General features: G+C 38.3%; 1 protein-coding gene and 1 long non-coding RNA gene across 2 annotated transcripts in view; one reads left to right on the top strand and one right to left on the bottom strand.

The window, feature by feature from the left end:
- Window positions 1-11,569: 11,569 nt before the first annotated feature.
- LOC121727351 overlaps window positions 11,570-19,429 on the top strand; it is a 15,962-nt gene continuing 8,102 nt past the window's right edge. Inside the window, exon 1 of the long non-coding RNA XR_006035654.1 lies at window positions 11,570-11,645. This is a non-coding gene — a long non-coding RNA (uncharacterized LOC121727351). The remainder of the gene's footprint in view (window positions 11,646-19,429) is intronic.
- The window catches only part of LOC121727348 (zinc finger SWIM domain-containing protein 8 homolog), a 26,752-nt gene continuing 23,901 nt past the window's right edge, over window positions 16,579-19,429 (bottom strand). The window contains exons 24-27 of the mRNA XM_042115130.1: window positions 18,968-19,206; window positions 18,239-18,472; window positions 17,076-17,225; window positions 16,579-16,909 (exon numbers count right to left, since the gene is read on the bottom strand). Of these exons, the coding sequence (XP_041971064.1) occupies window positions 16,843-16,909; window positions 17,076-17,225; window positions 18,239-18,472; window positions 18,968-19,206 (690 nt within the window). The 3' untranslated portion in view covers window positions 16,579-16,842. The remainder of the gene's footprint in view (window positions 16,910-17,075; window positions 17,226-18,238; window positions 18,473-18,967; window positions 19,207-19,429) is intronic.

The following is a 19,429-nucleotide window of genomic DNA, read 5'->3' as shown; positions in this document are numbered from 1 at the left end:
TGATAAAGATTACAATCAATCTCCGCAGAACACTTAATATCAGATAATATAAATTAATAACTATCTCTTGCATTTTATACTAACCAAATAATGAATTTGACTTTCCGGAAACTGTCTCGAATTTTAGATTTTTTTAACATTCGATTGCAGGTTCACTTTCCATCAGGCGAAGTCTAAGTCCTTTATGACTCTTTTTCCTCAAAAAATAGGTCAAATAAAGTAATAAAAAATCGTATCTGTCTAGCGTCCTTGATTGAGGCTTTGATAAACTGCACACCGATATTTTATTATATCATTCCCATTTATTATCTCATACAGACGTCACTCGTGTAGTAATTGTAGATAATTATACATAAAGTTGGGGTACAAATTGCCGAAAAACTTAAGAAGCATCTAAAATAAAAATACAAGGGTATTCCACAGGGGTCTTCTTTAGGTTCGCATCTATATTTAATTTACATGATTGACAATGATGCAAATTCTAATTAAATGTGCTTTTTATGTACAATTAACATTTTAGGTGATTAAATTAAGTAGTTAGTACCTGGATGACCGAGCTTTGCCGGTATAGCAAACACTCATTGACTTCGTGTTACTTAATAACGCCATCTAGTGGTCGTTAAAACAATTAGTTGCCAACAAAATAGTATTATTGTTCGCCAATAGATATCAGGAAGAGTCATATTTTTTTCAGTTTATCGATTATCGATAAAACACGAATAAAAATACATTTTCTGAAAACGATGATTCCTAGCTAGATCGATTTATCGCCCCCGAAACCCCCTATATACTAAATTTCATGAAAATCGTTGGAGCCGATTCCGAGATTCCAATTATATATATATATATATATATATATATATATATATATATATATATATATATATATATATATATATATATATATATATATATATATATATATATATACAAGAATTGCTCGTTTAAAGATATAAGATAATAAATGAAATTTAAGTTGACTATTATTGATGTCAGTTTTCCAGAGTTTCAAACACTGAATTTGCTGACTGTACTTAGATACCGTATCAGAGCAGTTAATTATTTGGCACACGCTTATTTTGTAACATTATCTACACGTGACAAAAGCGTGATCAGTGTTTATCAACACCAAAATAGGTTTGGGTGTACTTAGACCAGTCCCTTACCAATTATAGTAATATAGAGACATAGAGTATTAACTATCAGGCAATGTCTAGAAGTAAATTGCTCTACTACTAGAATGGAATATGGCGATGTCTTGAGCTTGACCTCTGGCTTGACTAACTATGAAGTGTGTATTTCATAATTATAATAAACTGTATGCTGCTACTTGATATATCAGTAATCAATAGAAATTTCTATTATATAAATGAGGAAATAAATGAAACAATAAAATATTATAGACAAATAAAAATAAACGAAGCTTTGTGTTCATGATTAAATTAATTACCCCTTCACGCATTAACAATAATTGAACGAAATTTGCTGACAACATCTAGAATGTCACAAATCCACAAAACTTACATTGTAAAGTACATAATGTACTATCAGCGAAGTTTATTCATAGCAGATGACGGACCTACGTAATTTGGTCACGGTTTGTCAAACTTAGCCGACAGATCACAACTAACCATATCCCTATATATTAACGGCCATTCCCAATATTTGATCTATCTCTGGTTTTGCCCTACTAGAGATAGGAATAGCTCACATTAGACATTAGAGACATACATTTTATGTCAATTGTGAGCTATTCCTATCTCTAGTAGGGCAAAACCAGAGATAGATCAAATATTGGGAACAGCCGTAAGTCTATGCAACTAACACTAAATTATTGACATTCGATAGTACATTCACAATAACAAGTAACTATTTTTATCATATTGTAAAGTTCAGTTTGGAAAAACATTGCGTATTTTCAGGGGTGAATGAAATATTTATCGTGTGACTTTGAAATTTGTTTGCACGACTTCTAATAATAAATGACTTGTTTTTCGCACACTTGATAAACGCATTTACTTATTGGCGGCAGTTTCCATGTTGTGTTAGCGCCAAGTTGTTTGTCAAATAAATATAAGAGGTTGTACGCAAATATGATAACGTTGTACCATCGCTGATTATGTAAGTACATAGCATCTGTTTAATGCTATTACTACATATGACGCTATAGAGGACCTTCCATCATCATCATTTACTTCATTCGGATGTAATACTTATATGTAATTGTAAATTTAAAAAAAATCTATTTTGATAAAGCCTTTTATTTTTCAAACTAAAACCCTAAGGGTCAACCCACACGTACCACAACGTGGTCGGGTGTATATTTCGTATTGTAAATGAACTGGACCATTCACAACGCAACCACTGACGACAACGCAACCACGTCGGCATTTTGTCGGTACCACAACGCAACCACAAAATGCTGCAGCGACACCATTTACACGTAACCACTGCTCGATGACATTTTGTCGTTACGATGTCGTGTGGTTGTGGTACGTGTGGGTTGGCACTAAGAAAAAGATCGGACCTTATGAAAAACAAAAACAACCCACTATAATTATTAGGGTCTGTTAAATATAGAGATTCTTCTTAATTTTAAGGGTGGAATTTAAGGTTTGGGCCTTTTTGAGGAGGTTCCTGATAATTCAACCACACAAGAACCTCACTGGTCAAAGAATCTTGAAATTGCTATACTTAATATATTACATAGGTACCTACGTTGATAATTTTTGATTAATATAATAATATAATATCTATGGACACTTCACACCACGTAAGTCAGGCCCCGTGCTAAGTACCTAAAGGACTTGTGTTACAGGTACCAGACAACGGAAATATGTTTAATACTTTTATACTATACATAATATATTTAAGATTTTTATTATATCATACACATATTTAATACACATACAGGCCCGGAAACATTGAAAACTCTTTGTTCCGTCGGCGGGATTCGAACCCGCGACCCCCGGCTTGAGGTACCAACGCGCTCACCACTGAGCCACAGAGGTCGTCATCGTCTGAGCCAGAGATATTAACACGTGACATCAACAAAAATGGCCTTGATGGATTAAAATAACCTTGAGAATCGTACCAAATACCAAAATATATATTATCAGCTATCACCAAAACGTCATGACGCGCGCGACATACAAAGTAACAAGGTAGGTATACGATCTACTAGCCCCGTACTATTAAAAAGACATATTACACTGTGAATAGGAATGGTTATATTTATAAAATACTAGCTGTCCCGGTGAACTTCGTGTCACTTTAAAACCTTCCCTGGACTTCTACGAATATTTATGACTAAATTCAGCCCAATACGTCCAGTCGTTTCCGAGTTTTAGCGCGACTAACACATGTGAAAATCCATTTTTATATATATAGATTTTTGTCTGAGAGTATATCCCTTTCTGAATGTTAAGGGTAAGGTAAAGGGTGAATAGTAGATATACGAAATGACTCACCTATGAATAACGTCGAAAATGTTAGTTTTTCACACCCAAAATTGCGACACCCTAGATTACGTTTATGATTATTTTATCATCCCGTACATGTACTCTTACTGTGTTAAGTAGTAGATAAACTACTTAGCTCGATAAATATAATGTTTACACACGTGAGAAGCACGCTGTCTAATCGTGGGAATATTAGGTACTTGTCAGTTATCATAATCACTACTAAATTATACTAATTTATAAAAAGGAAAATATAAGTGGACATATGGATAAAAGTGAGGAGGTGTCTAAAAATTCAATTGTGGTGTAATATTGGCCAATGATTAAAAATCAAGAAATATTTTACTCTGTTTTAAAACTTCAATTCACAGAAAAGTTTGTAAGGTGTCATCGAGGAATAAATACAGTGCGAGCATTTTTCATTAAGCGCCTAGACTAAAAATGTCAATGACCGCTACCGCCTCGTTTCGCCGTACAGTTAAGCGCATCACAGACGGTGAAGATAATATAAAATATATATTAGCAGGGCCGTCTCTAGCCCATGTGGCGCCCGTGTGCAAACATTACTCTAGCGCCCCCTAACAAGCGTGCACGCGGTCAATATGAAATGGGTACAAAGTAAAAGTACAGTTTGTCCGGCCGCTTAAGGGTGTGTGTTGTGCTTTTTTGTATCTAAATCCAAATCCTTCCACTACCTATTTTGAAAAAGCGAGCGATAGGACACTCACTATTATGCCAAATAATATAATCTTCATTTATGTGTTTTAAGGTTCATTTCACGTTGAAAAATAAAGATTATAATATTAATATTGCAAAATCCGAGCTGCTCATGGCGCGCCTTGCTTTGCTGTAATTCTATAAATATAAGAGCTTCGGATATTACACAAAAATGTTTGCAAACTGGAGTTCTTTTTACGTTGGTCAATAAAGCGTGGGCCGCGCTGGCGGCCGGCCAGCGCGGGTGCGCGCCGAGTGCGAGTGGCGCTCGGCGCCCCTAGGACCGCGGCGCCCGTGTGCACCGCACACATTGCACCTAAGGGAAAGACGCCCCTGTCTTAGAGCATATTTTAGAATATCGCTCAACATAGAAATCCTATGAACCATCACACACGACGAAGTTAATTTATATTTCATCTTTTGTATCTTAAGATACCGAGCGATATGGAAATATATATTTCATATTTTAATATTTTATCTTAAGAAACGAAATATATATTTCGTATCTTAATTTGTTATCTTAAGATGCGAAATATATTCATCTTTATAAATACAGGAAGTTTTTGTGTCGGGCAGCGGGCTCATCGGTGACAGGACGCACTAGTGGATGCAGTGTTGCCAGTGCTATATGTTCGAAAGTTACATTTTGAGGGAAAAAGGAACATTTCGGATAATTTTAAATAAAATTGACTTATAATTTATGGCTAGCTTAAAAAGCTCATAAATCGAAATGAATGTTTCTCTTGAATTTCTAAAATACTCCTGAAACTTCTTCGTTGACAGATCTTGATAAAGGTTAAATTCGCCGCAGGTTTTTCTCTTTTTTATGTGAGGCTCTATCCAAATGTTTCCCCTTTTGGAATGTACTACTGCAATCTACATTTTACATTCTATATATCAGAATCATCGTCTGAGGAGCTGTCTAAAAAATCAAAAAGTAAGGCAGTATCACTCATAGTCCATACGTGTGGCACCAACGCAGACTCGTATGGAAATGAACAGATTTTTAATAATATCGTATCTTAGCCGTGTGTGATAGTTTAAGAGCCTTTAAGATACTATAATATTTTATATTTGGGCCTCTTAAGATAAAATATTATAGTATCTTCACCGTCTGTGATGCGCTTTATCGTCAAAACTATGAGGCGAATAACTTTTAATTATTATCTAAAAGCCCAACTTTGAGACTAGCCCAGCCTAGGGGCGGCGGTTTTTTTACAAGGGGCGGTGGAAATAAAGGGGCCTTCGCCCAACACTCATAAAAAATATAAATTCAGTAGCCTTATGGCATCATAGAACCTAGTACAGTGACTATAATATTATGTCCAATGCAGATAACAAGGTTAAATAAGGCAATAAAATAGTGATATCAAGTGCCTTGAATTATTATATTATTTATAAATTATGTGTAAATAGCAAACATAGTTAATTAATATTTACCATAATATCTTTATTATTAGATGCGCGATAATAATAGATACGCCTACTAAACGCCTCCGTGGTCCAGTGGTTAAAACTTAAGAGCTCTTGACTAATGACTTTGGTTTGATTCCCGCTTTAGAAACATGTTAATTCCAAGTTTGGTTAGGACAATGCAGGCTGATCACCTGATTGTCTGACAAGTAAGATGATCCATGCGTCGAATGGGCATGTAAAAAGTCGGTCCTGTGCCTGATCTCTCGCCAGTTGTGTCGGTCTTCCGTCCCACTGGGTTAGCACTTAGTAGAGTTATACAGCATGACTGGTGAGACATGTTCAATACTCGAGGACGTGATATTTGGCTATTATATTAGTTGAAAAAAAATTTTATAAAAATAATATCAATTGATCACTGAGTAGATAAATAATAATTGTTTACCCAACGCATGGACACCGCGCGCGGGAGGGGTAGCGCGTTACTTAAGTGTCCATGATTCATTTATTTAAAGGGAAATTGGTCAAAAATTAAGTATCTAATTTTATTACATAATTATAATGAGAATGGAGTACCGAGTACTCTTCTTAAGTATTGATCATGTCTCACCAGTCATGCTGTAGAGTAAAGGAATAGAGAGTGATCTTGTGTGAGTACTGAGCACACACATGGGCACTACAAAATTACTTCTGCGCTTCTGCGTAACCGGCTGGGTTTCAATACAACCGGCCGGCGGCCACCGTCACCGAAACCGGTGTGGGAGTTATTATTATTAATTTTAACGCCAGGTGGCGCTTTATATCACTAAGTAACTGCTGAACTCAGAGACATTTCATGTTTTTTTTTGAGAAGATTTTGACAGAAAATGTATGAAAACTTTATACCTACCTTTTTTCTGTTCTCTTAAAATCTTCTCTATAACAATAATCATTTACTTTTACCGAGTGCCGCGGAAATTTTTTTCGATACTCGAATCGTTTTAGCAGTTTCTACTTTCTTCGTACTGAAAAATGTTTAGAATAATCTATCTATATATATATAAAACTCAAAGGTGACTGACTGACATGGTGATCTATCAACGCACAGCCCAAACCACTGGACGGATCGGGCTGAAATTTGGCATGCAGGTAGATGTTATGACGTAGGCATCGGCTAAGAAAGGATTTTGATAAATTCCATCCCCAAGGGGTTACAATAGGGGATGAAAGTTTGTATATAACAATACTTCTTAACGCGAGCGAAGCCGCGGGCAAAAGCTCGTATATATATAAAACTCAAAGGTGACTGACTGACTGATTGACATAGTGATCTATCAACGCACAACCCAAACCACTGGACAGATCGGGCTGAAATTTGGCATGCAGGTAGATGTTATGACGTAGGCATCCGCTAAGAAGGGATTTTGATAAATTCCAACCCCAAGGGGTTCAAATAGGGAATGAAAATTTGTATATAATAATACTTCTTAACGCGAGCGAAGCCGCGGGCAAAAGCTCGTGATAAATATTTTCCGTCTCCAATCTTAACACAAGAAATAAAAATTCCTGTCCTTTGATATCCTTTTGAAAGATTTAGGTTCTGAGAAAGTTAAGTGCCATAATATGGGTTCCACAAGCCACATGTTAACCTTGCTGTCAAGAAATTGTGTGAAGTATAAGCTATGTCCACACTATGCGCTTTCGTCTTCAATTTTCGTCATCTTCTTTCATTGAACTTTCGTTTTTGACGCATTGAATTATTGAAACGAAAGCAACGCCAACTGTCATTTTTAATAACAAAGCGAAAGTTTCGGATACGGTCAGAGAGAGTGCGTCGCGGGCATGTCTCACGTTCGCTGTTGACTGCGCTGTAACGCATGCCCTTGACGAACAGAAAAAGGTACAGTGTGGACAAAGCTAATAAACAACTAATAATTCTTAAAACTATAATTTATTATGTACGCTTTTTCTGTTTAAACGGTCAGGTTCACATATTTATACGTGGGAGAGCCATGCTTCGGCACGAATGGGCCGGCTCGACCGGAGAAATACCACATTCTCACAGAAAACCGGCGTGAAACAGCACTAGCGCTGTGTTTCGCCGAGTGAGTGAGTTTACCGGAGGCCCAATCCCCTACCCTATTCCCTTCCCTACCCTCCCCTATTCCCTTCCCATCCCTACCCTCCCCTATTACCCTATTTCCTCTTAAAAGGCCGGCAACACACCTGCAGCTCTTCTGATGTTGCGAGTGTCCATGGGCGACGGAAGTTGCTTTCCATCAGGTGACCCGTTTGCTCGTTTGCCCCTTTATTTCATTAAAAAAAATTGGCATGGGAACTCTAGTCTGTGACCTGCAGAGGCTAGAAACAGACTCTGCAGGTCACAGTTTATATAACTGTTAAATATTTTACACTAGTCACTACTCTCCTTTCTTTCTTGGGGTAAAGACCGAACGCGCTTAACATAAATAAAGCGCAATATAATCTATCCACGACCTCACAATCTAAGTCAATAAGGCTAACAAGAAAAATATTATCTTCTACTATTGCTTTAAGTTATATTTCAAAACATACCATTTGATAGGTCATAGGTTCTCTTTTTTCTCCTTCCTTGTTCATCAGCTTCAGTATGATGGAATAAAGAAATTGTTAACGCTGATTAAAACAGGTTCTTAATCTTACATCTATTTATATCTGAAACGATTATTTTTATAGTGATGCTATTGACTTTTAAGAGGATACACCAGGGGCGAGAGAAATTGAAAATAGGTATTTGAAAATGTATTGCTGTCTCACCAATCTCAAGTCTCCCACCGCAGAGCGCGATAGAGACAATACGACAAAAGTTCTAAAAAAGAACAGAAAATCTTCGATTCGCTGTCCGCTGATTCCTCCTCCAAAACTTAACCGATTTAAGTACTTTTTTCATTAAGAATTAAAGCAAGGCTTGAGCTGTGTTCCTATGTTTTTTTTTTTTGTATATTTTGGCCAGTTTTGTTTTCTGGGTGTTTGAACACAGAGGAAAATCTTGCCATTTTTTTGGGTTTTTGGACGTTCTTATCTTTTTTAATAATAAAAATATGAAAAAAAAAGAAAACATAGGGACATGTTAATAGCGGTCATAGATATTCAGGAAAAAAATCATAACTCTACCGGCATTATCCAGGGAGGAAACAGGGGACAGGGTTTGTATGGAAAAACGGCGGTGTGGATTCCTCTTAACATGATGTTATTGTACGTGATACATGTTTGTTAATAGATAAACAGACGTACATTCGTAATGTGATTATTATAATATATTTTAATCTTAGACCTGTACAATATAAGATTGTGACATAAAGATAAATAGAGTGATAATAAAATGATTATTATCTAGGTTTATTTCGTGTTGAAAAATAATAATACGTGCGAGAGCCATGCTTTGGCACGAATGGGCCGGCTCGGCCGGAGAAATACCACGTTCTCACAGAAAAACGACGTGAAACAGCGCTTGCGCTGTTTCGCCGAGTGAGTGAGTTTACCGGAGGCCCAATCCCCTACCCTATTTCCTTCCCTACCCTCCCCTATTCCCTTTCCTTCCCATCTCTACCCTCCCCTATTACCCTATTCCCTCTTAAAAGGCCGGCAACGCACCTGCAACTCTTCTGATGCTGCGAGTATCCATGGGCGACGGAAGTTGCTTTCCATCAGGTGACCCGTTTGCTCGTTTGCCCCCCTTATTTCATAAAAAAAAAATTAGATGAGTAAATAAAATAATGTACTTATCTGTTTACTTACGTAGTCTTTTGGTATTAGAGAATTGAATTAATTTTCCTTTATATTTTTTGATAGGGCCCAATAATTCAGGTCTTTTAGTTCAATCGCAGACTCACGTGCATATTAAGACAACGATAGAATCACGTTCGAGGTGTCAGAATCGAGCCCCTGAACAGCACTAAATAGCTTTTACTAACTACTCATCATAGCTCTTACTAAAAAGTTTTTGACTTTTGTATTAAAGTACTTGAGGATTTTGGGTTAAATAAAACAAGACATTCTTAATTAAATATAGAATAAGTATATTGAATAATTAAATAATGTTACTTCAAATATTTTGCCAAAAAAGACTTAGGTGTAACCGTAAAAGTAATAATAAAAATTATCTAGTTTAAAAACATTTCGAGTTCGAGTGAAAACATACATAGTGGGAAGTAGTATGTCGGAACTGTTGGCAGCGTTGCGGTCCCGAGCCCGTCTTGTTCTCACAAAGCTTTCCCCGGCTCGGGACAACAACGCTCGCCCATCGGACAAAAATCGTGCAACAGTCTATCATTTGACTAATAACTTTATAATATTACAACCATTTGCGAAAACGGAGCAAAAATTCTAGTACTACTCAATAAATATATAAAACGTATGGGCACTTCTAGCTTGCAGGATGCCATATCGATACGCCGTCGTTCGACATCCCGGTCGTTTAATATTTGACTATATTCTTGTCAGTCTTTCGTGCTGCAAGAATGACGCCAGAGACTTCTCGTGGCGAAGCGGAGACTGTTTGTGCTGTGAATCGACATACATAAAGTTAACAGTACACCCCGCATCAGATGTATCCGAACATCAAAGTAATGCTTCTTTAGGCGTATCCAAGAATCGCCACATTTGAAATTAAGCTTCTTTAGGCGCGTCGATGGTACAGTTTCTCCGTTACGACACGACACTAACGACACTATATTGGATTTAATGTCGTACGACATTTTACTCCCGTCCCATGTTATTTGCACAACTCCTGGATGCATCTGATACCGAATGCTCACACGACCTGCTCGTTAAACAGTGTTCAGTGCACCTCGCGCGAGGGCTGAGCGCTATGGAAGATAAAACTATACATATTATATTACGTACTAATAAGTAGCCATCGGACTGCAATGGTTACGTTAAATAGGCGGAGATACCACACTTATAAAGTGTAATTAAACTACGATCCAGATGTATTATGCATCGGCGACTAACGGGGGTCTGTGATGTGACGTAGCCGAACCGTTTGATACGAAACGAACGTCCGAACGCGAACACTACTATAGAACATGCGGAGGACATACGACAAACGGCCGCAATCGGACATTTAAAGACTACTTATTTTAATTAAATGAAGGTTTTGACCATGGAGTTTATGCCTAAATCTTCATGAAATTACAGTTAGTAATAATTCAATCTGGGTGCGTCCGATAGGGAGGGACGGGTTCTATGTGTCTATAGTTTTAGGCACTCATGGCTTTGACGCCCGCGAAGCCCGCTAGCTCGTTCATCGCTAAACCGACAGTGCACGTTGAACTGATATGTAATACAAAATAATCCGCAAAAGAACGTACCGCATACTCTTCAACATCGCCGTCACTGGGCAAAATACGACTAAGACATGCATTAAACGACTAATTAAAATATGCTCCATACTAACGACTTAATTACGAAACTAACGGTATATTTTTATTTTTTTTATACTTTTTATTAAATACGTTTTATGTGTAAAAATAGTTCTTTGAGACAAACTTTCGAAGCACATCTCGTGCTATGGAGGAAATCTCCTATAACTTTACGCACGTCAATAATGCCCATCGAGAGAAAACTGTGAGTATACCTCTACCATCGCGGGGCGAGGCGGGGAAATGAGACTGTACATAGCAAAACAAACATGGACGGCAAGTTACGAACGTTCACACCCAACTTTCGGGACTTCGGGCTCAGTCAAATCGCAAACGCTAGTTTCGATAGCGAAGTTAGATGACAAAAATGTATGGGCCTTGACATAAAGAATCGCTAAAGCTGGCCGCATACACACGTTTTCCGTATGCGATTTACGAATTCATTTTCCGTATTCGGAATTCCAAATGCATAGATTGGAGTAGAAATACATTAACTGCCACACACTTTCGTTTTTCTTCGTACGGAACGAATTCCGCACGCACGTTTCAAGTGCAAGCCGGCGCGTTCGCGCGTGGAAAAAGACGAACATTTGCGGTAGTCTCACGGAATTCCGAATACGGAAAACAAATTCGCAAATCGAATACCAAAAATGTGCGTTTGCGGCCAGCTTGAGTATCATGGGCCATGGCGCATGCGCTACGTCAAATCCCATACATTTTCGACATCTAACTTCGCTATCGAAACTAGCGATTGCAGTTTGACTGAGCACTTAGAATGCGTAATTTAATTTTACCTTACAGCGATTAATTTTCCTAAGTTTCGGGGTATTTCGATTACAGTTTGTCATCAACAAAATGTAATGAGCCAACTCAAAGCGCATTATCAACTGGCAACACAGTAACGTACTCGGTACATCTAAGATCCGTAGAGAACCGAATCTCCACAGCACTCCATGCTGTTACATCAATTTATACTAACTAGCATTCTAAAAATTTACTAACTACTGAATGCAGAAGTCATTCACACTTTAAATGTATGCACGTAAACATCTACTAATTTATAAAGGATATTTAACTAAAGCTACCGTGAGGCTGGCAACAAATTACGCCAAAGAGGTGGCAACACTGAAGTCATATAATAAGTCAAAGGCCCGACTCTTGTACCTCGAACAACGCTTCGATTTCAGGTTTTTGTCTCGCGTTAACGTCACGAAATCGAAACTATATTCGAACTATGAGGTTTAAGACCTAAAAAGAAAACTCACGCCTTTATTTTGTTCGCATTGAATAATATCTTGAACATAGACTACGCCTTTCATAAGTTATCTGTGTGAATAATATTTAAGGTTATGCAGCCATCTTTTTGACGTTTACAAATGTCATTCATACGTCATTTTATGTTTCATCGACGACAGACGCACCTAAGATGCACTTATCCTAGGTCCTTTAAAACACTTCAAAAATTCTATCAATAAACGTTGTTACTTTAATTCTATCTGAGGTATTACACATGTCCATATGCTAAAGATGTCTACAATTTTTTCTTCGATACCGAAATCCTTAACTATTATCGGTTATGCGTACTATTGCGTACACAGGTCTAAATCCTCAAAAATTACTTTCCAATATACTCTCGCGTTGATAAATAAGCGAGATATGGTTAAGACATTGATTACAAATGGTTTCTTACTCCTAGTGACGGACGCAATCGCTCTACAACCATTAATATCGATTATATCTTTGACATATATGTCCTTTGCTGTCCTGGATTGATCTTAAAACATTGGTTTAAGTTTATTTATGTATAAGCTGTTTCTTTCATTTTCCATTTCATTCGATGAAAAAATATCCACAGCCGAATATATTATAACCTCCTCGTTTTTTCGAAGTCGGTCAAAAAATCGATATGCGAGAACGATACAACACGCAGTTGGTACACAATATAAATATACACAGTACTTCATCTTTTTTTAACGTCTATTTAGATCGGTCTAAATAAAGAATGAAGATAATTTACTGTACGTAAATACTGAATGCGAACTTGCAGTTATATCGCTGCGGTGTGTAGTTTTACTTGAATATCGATTATTTTAATTGATTCGCGAGCGCGCACTCAATCATGATGACACTCAATAAGTTAAACACTGAGGCGTCGTGTACAAGATTAATATTAAAATACAAAATTCTATAAAACCGCAAATACATTTATCAGTATACCCACTACTTTATAATATGATATATTTAAATATTGCTTTTGATGGTGGAAGATCTTATATTCACTAAGTCACACATCACTAGCGATGTTAGAGTCTAGACAGAGTCTACGCGTGTTCGACATTGCAACACCATTTGTTGCCAGCCCCGCTCCTATTCGTTTAATATTACTCAATATAATATTCCGAAGGCGCACAACACTACTTTGCGTTACAATATAATATATAACTTGTAAATAAAACTCCTATAGTTAATCAAACGCACTAAGTATAACGCCTTACATTAACATTCAGGAAACTGCAAATTTCGACAAGAGAATATCAAAAATAGTGTATCGACGGTCGTCTTCTACAATCTGCCTAATAAATCTGTAGACTAATGACGCTATTAGGTCATTGAAACATCCTAGCCAATATTTCAGTACAAAATGGACTGTGGTTCATAAATTTGGAATTTTTCCCCTCCTACCCAACAAACTTGCGCGGCGACTTCGACGGCCGCTGGTGTAATAGCGCCAAACTAACGCCAAACCAAATGCCAGAAACATAACAAATCGCCGCCTGGACTACTGTATGAGTATTATACTGTGTCATGTCGGCATTCGGTTTGACATTAAACTTAGCGTCCCGAAGTCTTACTGTTTTTGATACACTTTAGGAAACTTCAGAAAGAATTTTGATCGAAGATCTCTTTGAGAAGCATACCGGTTTCGAAACGTAGATGTAACGTCATGTATTTAACGTCGCTCCATAATTTTGGCCACAGAATACCGTCTTTCATACTCATCAAAATATAAATTTTAAGGCATCGAAACCCATATAACACTTTTACGGTACTAAAAATAACTCTCCGTAGCGCCAATAGGGCCAAAATTAAAAATATATATTCAAATAAAAAGAAATAAAATCATTGCTACTGTCATACAAGAAAGAGATCTTAAAATTCACTAGAAAGAGAAACGCGTTTTCCGAACAACCGCGACGTACACCATTTCCACGATGAAACGAAACAAAATGTGTTGCTATCGCAGCTGTGCACAAAACCTACAGTTTATAAAAATGTTAATCATATATACAATCGAAAAACCTCTTGAAATCTTCTAAACACTTTAAATATTGTTTTATTACGCTTTTCAATAATATGTAAGTATTCGTTTTCGTTTCTCATTTTATTTTTTCAATATTTAATCGTCAAATTCCAAAAACACTGATGCTTTAATTTTGTCAACAATGATTAACATTTTTAAATCATTTAATACCCTTTGATGTAATAAATAATGCCTGGAGATCTTCAGTCAAAGGGTACTAAAACATTACCTAACGCTAGACAAACTAAATGAGTGTTGCTATTGAAGCTAATATTGACCTCAAAACCTGACTAGTTATGTGTTCAAAACTCGTGAAAAAATGTTAGGTCCACTTGCACCAGTCTAGGTTAATGTTAATCGTAGGTTTAAAGTGTTCTCTCTTCTTACTTCATGAATGAGAAGACAATATTTTGACAGACGATTAGTAATAACAGAAGCTAATACAATTGAACCTAACAGTTGCATTGTGCATGCTATGCTTATGTTGTTAATACATTTTGTATTTATTTATTGACACGGAAAACATTAATAAATTGCCAATTGAATCTTTTGGTTTGTTATAATTAACGCAAAATGTTAAAAATTATGGTTTACAAGTAAATATATAAATCACACATTGTTTAAAATTTATTACTGCAGTATGTTTATATGATAATTACATAAACATTGGGACAAACATTTTCAACAGTCATACGAATTTCACTGTTCATTTTCTATTTGAGATCGATGAATTATTTCCGTTCTGTTACGACTAACAGAGGTATTTTAGCCTGATCAAATTGTATATTTATAACTAAATAGCAAAATCATATATTGTATGAAATAAAAGTGACTTATATTCTTAGTTCTCTAATTCTAACATAGAATGTGCTATTCTGATTCGTAACTCGAATATCGTCCGAATTACCGTCATTTCAAATTATGCGCGTCAACTAGGACGAACCGTGTGGCATTTTTTTTCTGTTGCTTCACTCAAGTATTAATCTATGAGGTCAGTGATATAACATAGAGAAGCCAATTTTATCAACGCTTGTTAACATTAATCGCCGATTAAATGTCATGTACCTCACTCTTGTAGTGAAAAGAGATATTAAGACTAGCAGGCGTTGGAGAAATTGGCTTGACGCTTAGATAACAAGCAAAATAATTCTCAATAATGAGCAAAGTCAGTAGACAAATTAGTATAAGATATTAGTGCTAAGCGAATGCCTTAAATTAAATTTTATAATCAGTAGAATATCATATAGTGATGAGAACTATAACTTTATGCTTATGAGTATAATTAAGTATAATGTGCCTATGAGACACTCACAACACATCAAAATTACTCTTGCAACACCGCCCTACTACATATAACATTATCTATAGCTTGCATTCAAAGCAATAAACGATGTTTATGTTTAACATAAAAGCGGTGCTGTAAAAGTGTGCACAAAACACTTACGATTTAGCTTTGTTTTGCGATTTTAGCGTTAAGGTGTTTATACTTAAGCGACATTTTCAATAATATGCACTCCGATATTTTTACTGTTCTTATGTTTATTCAATTAGATATTACAGTGATGATAACTTACTGCGACAATTTGATCGATTCGTTACCTGCATTTAAATGGAAATCAAGTGTATGTTAAATATAGCACGCACGTATTATTCACAATGCGTCGAGTTATAAGTTATTAGTATATTTAACGTATTGTGCCATTAATTCTTTTGTCATATTCTTATGTTCTTACGAGGACCTCTTTACACAAACCAGTAATAAAAAGCAGAGAAATGCTCTTCAGCAGGCGAAAAGTGTTCTTGACTTATTCACCTGGCTAACTATTATAAGCTTTATAATATTCGATAACTCAAAAGTGTAAAGAGCTTAAACAAGTTTTCTTCAATAGTGTAGTGTTGTTTGCGTCACGCGATATCCAATCGTCCAAACGTTTAAATTACGTAGTAGTGGTGGCACTAGGTGAGGGGGGGCGGGGTACGTGCGCGCGTGCGGGTCTGCGTGTGCGGGGCCTAACGGAACGGGCCCGAGCTGGCCTAGGCCGAATGAAGTAGGACTGAACTGGTTTGAACCAAGTAAGGTGGGCCAGGGCTGGCCTAGATCCAGTGGGGCGGGCCTAAGCTGGCCTAGACCGAGTGGGGCGGGCCCGAGTTGGCTTAAGCTAAGTGGGGCGGGTCCATTCTGGCCTAGACCGAGTGGGGCGGGCCCTAGCTGGCCTAGACCCAGTGGGGCGGGCCCTAGCTGGCCTAGACCGAGTGGGGCGGGCCCGAGCTGGCTTAAGCTAAGTGGGGCGGGTCCATTCTGGCCTAGACCGAGTGGGGCGGGCCCTAGCTGGCCTAGACCGAGTGGGGCGGGCCCGAGCTGGCTTAAACTAAGTGGGGCGGGTCCATTCTGGCCTGGACCGAGTAGGGCGGGCTCGAACTGGCCTAAAGTGAGTAGAGCGTGCCCATTCTGGCCCGGGCCGATCAGGGCCAGGCCAGACGGGCCGGCGAACCGCTAGAGCGTATGCGTGGCGCGTCGCGAGCGCGTGCGGCGCACGGCGCGCACGGTGCAGACTACGGGCTGCCGCCGTCATTTACTGTTAGTTTGTAGCGCCGCGTTCAACTGCGTCCACAGGTCCTTCTTGCACGACTTTGATCTGTAAAAAAGACGGGATATGAATGTAATTAATTATTGTAAATAACCAAACTATTAATTGCAACAAAATCCGTGTAGGTGATTGTAATGTAAGAAACCATTATTGTAAACGAGTTTATTATAATATTAAACAATTCAAAATAATATTTAAATTCCAAAAATCTCACCTTCGTAACGAAGCAAGCCACTCCTTAAATTGTGTATTTCCTTCGGGGGTCAGTTGGAAGGCTGTCCGCGCTGACAGGACGATGCCGACAAACTCCTCGTACTCAACCGACGTCAAATGATATAGTTTTTGATGAATACATTGGATATACCTAGAATTAGAAAAAAGGTGTTTCATTGACGGAAGGTATCGCAAATTTTGTCTATTGCTATATTATTCACACCAAGTCAAATGCACATTACAATTTAACTAAGGGACAACCCACACGTACCACAACCACACGACAACCACACCACAACCACACCACAACCACACCACGTGGTCGGGCGTATATTTCGTATTGTAAATGAACTGGACACTGACACGTACCACTGACACGTACCACATTTTGCAGTCGTTGTCGACCACTTGAGTGATACCGAACACATTTCCCCCCTCCGTTTCATTGACTTTCGTACGTAACCACATCTCAACCACTGGCGACAACGCAACCACGTCGGCATTTTGTCGGTACCACAACGAAACTACAAAAAGCTGCAGCGACACCATTCACACGTAACTACTACTCGACGACATTTTGTCGTTGCGATGTGGTGTGTTGTGGTACGTGTGGGTTGGCCCTTAGGCACACTTGTGTCATTGTAATCATATGTCAAAATATCATGCTTCTCTTGCATATACCCTACTATCGAGAGTGATAAAACCAAGTGGGCCATAGAATAATCCTCACATCTGCCGGCAATTGTCTACTATCGGAGCGAGCGTCCCGCATAGATGTTGCATGACGATATGATGCGGGGCGACGCGCGCGATCCAGTGCGTATGTCAAAACATCATACTTTCTCTTTCATATACCCAAGAAACGAAAGAGACGAAATTATGATAATATTAAACTAAGAAATGGGATATTATATTGCTGAAATGTTTTAACGCTAGAGAGCAGCACCAGCGTGGATAGTAAACAAAAAGTTTTGTTCGACGTTTGACGTTACTATCAATATTCTGATATGATGTGTGCAACATGAGCATAGATTGTTTGTTCTGCTTTTGACAACGTCGAACAAAAAGTTTTGTTCGACGTTTGACAACGTTTCTATCATGTCGTATTATTTGCTAGCGCCCTCTGAACTTTCCTATTACAAACATAGAAAAATGTATTCTCACATCTGCTGGCACTTATGTACTAGCGGGGCGAGCGTCCCACGTAGATGTTGCATGACGATATGATGCGGGCCGCCGCGTGCGAGCCAGTGCGCCGATTCCACGCACAGCTCGTACAATACGAACGGCGACACGACGGAGTTGACTGCGCACACGCAGAACTGGTGCAGGTATTGCGCGCCGAGACGCTTCGATATGCGCAATAGCCACTTCACGTGTTCGCCGTACGGCGGGTTTCTGAAAAAAAATCATTAAGGGCCTGTTTCACCACTTCCTGATAAGGCTATCCACCAATTAACTTGACAGATCAAGTATGGAGAATCTGTCAAAAAAGTGAATAGCCTATTAGGCACTTTATCAGAAAGTGGTGAAACAGGCCCTTAACATTTTAAATACTAATGTTATTGATTTGTGCTTAACATTACTGGTTTGTGTACGAACACCAATATATTGATATGCAAAGAAGCTATAGACACGCCAATAAAATTAAACTACTTTATTTTATATTACCCCACTTCAATATAATTGCACTGTCGTTTACAGAATATCTATAATCTACTGTGGTCTGTGCCTGAAAAAAGGGCGCATATTACCTGGTACAGCGCCACCCACCAATTAAATTCTATTTCTAGAAAAATAGAAAAATCTGAAAATATACGCAGTAGATAATTGCGTGTAGTATTTTTTTATTTTTTTTTATTTAATAAGATTAAAAGTTTTCGGAGGACATACCTGCCAAACTTGTTTTGCGGGCGGTCGTCGTGGACTCGTCTCGCTTGTGTCTCTAGCGCCAGCATGCCGACTCTATACGCCGCTAGTAGCCGACGCAGCTGCGCCTGGGGTAATGCCGGTGGGCCGGCGGCCGGGACGGTGGACGCCACTGGCCCAACTGCGCCAACCGGCACGGGGTTAACCCCGCTCACGCCGGGCGAGCTGTGCGCGGGTAGCGGTGGCGGTATTGGCGCGGGGTGCTGTTATTTAATATTACATAATATTAGTTATAATACAAGTATGTATGAGCAGTTATACTTAGACTTTACTAGATGACGCCCGCAACTCCTTTGCGCCAAAATTCGTTTATCGCGCAGGAACCGTACATTTTTTCCGGATAAAAAGTATCCTATGTCCTTTCCCGGGACTCAAAGTATCTCCATACCAAATTTCAGCAAAATCTGTTCAGCGCTTTTCACGTGA

The sequence above is a fragment of the Aricia agestis genome, chromosome 5, assembly GCF_905147365.1.
Source record: "Aricia agestis chromosome 5, ilAriAges1.1, whole genome shotgun sequence".
NCBI classification, from domain to species: Eukaryota; Metazoa; Arthropoda; class Insecta; order Lepidoptera; family Lycaenidae; genus Aricia; species Aricia agestis.
The sequence above is the reverse complement of the archived record's forward strand: the minus strand, read 5'-3'. Positions and strand labels throughout refer to the sequence as shown.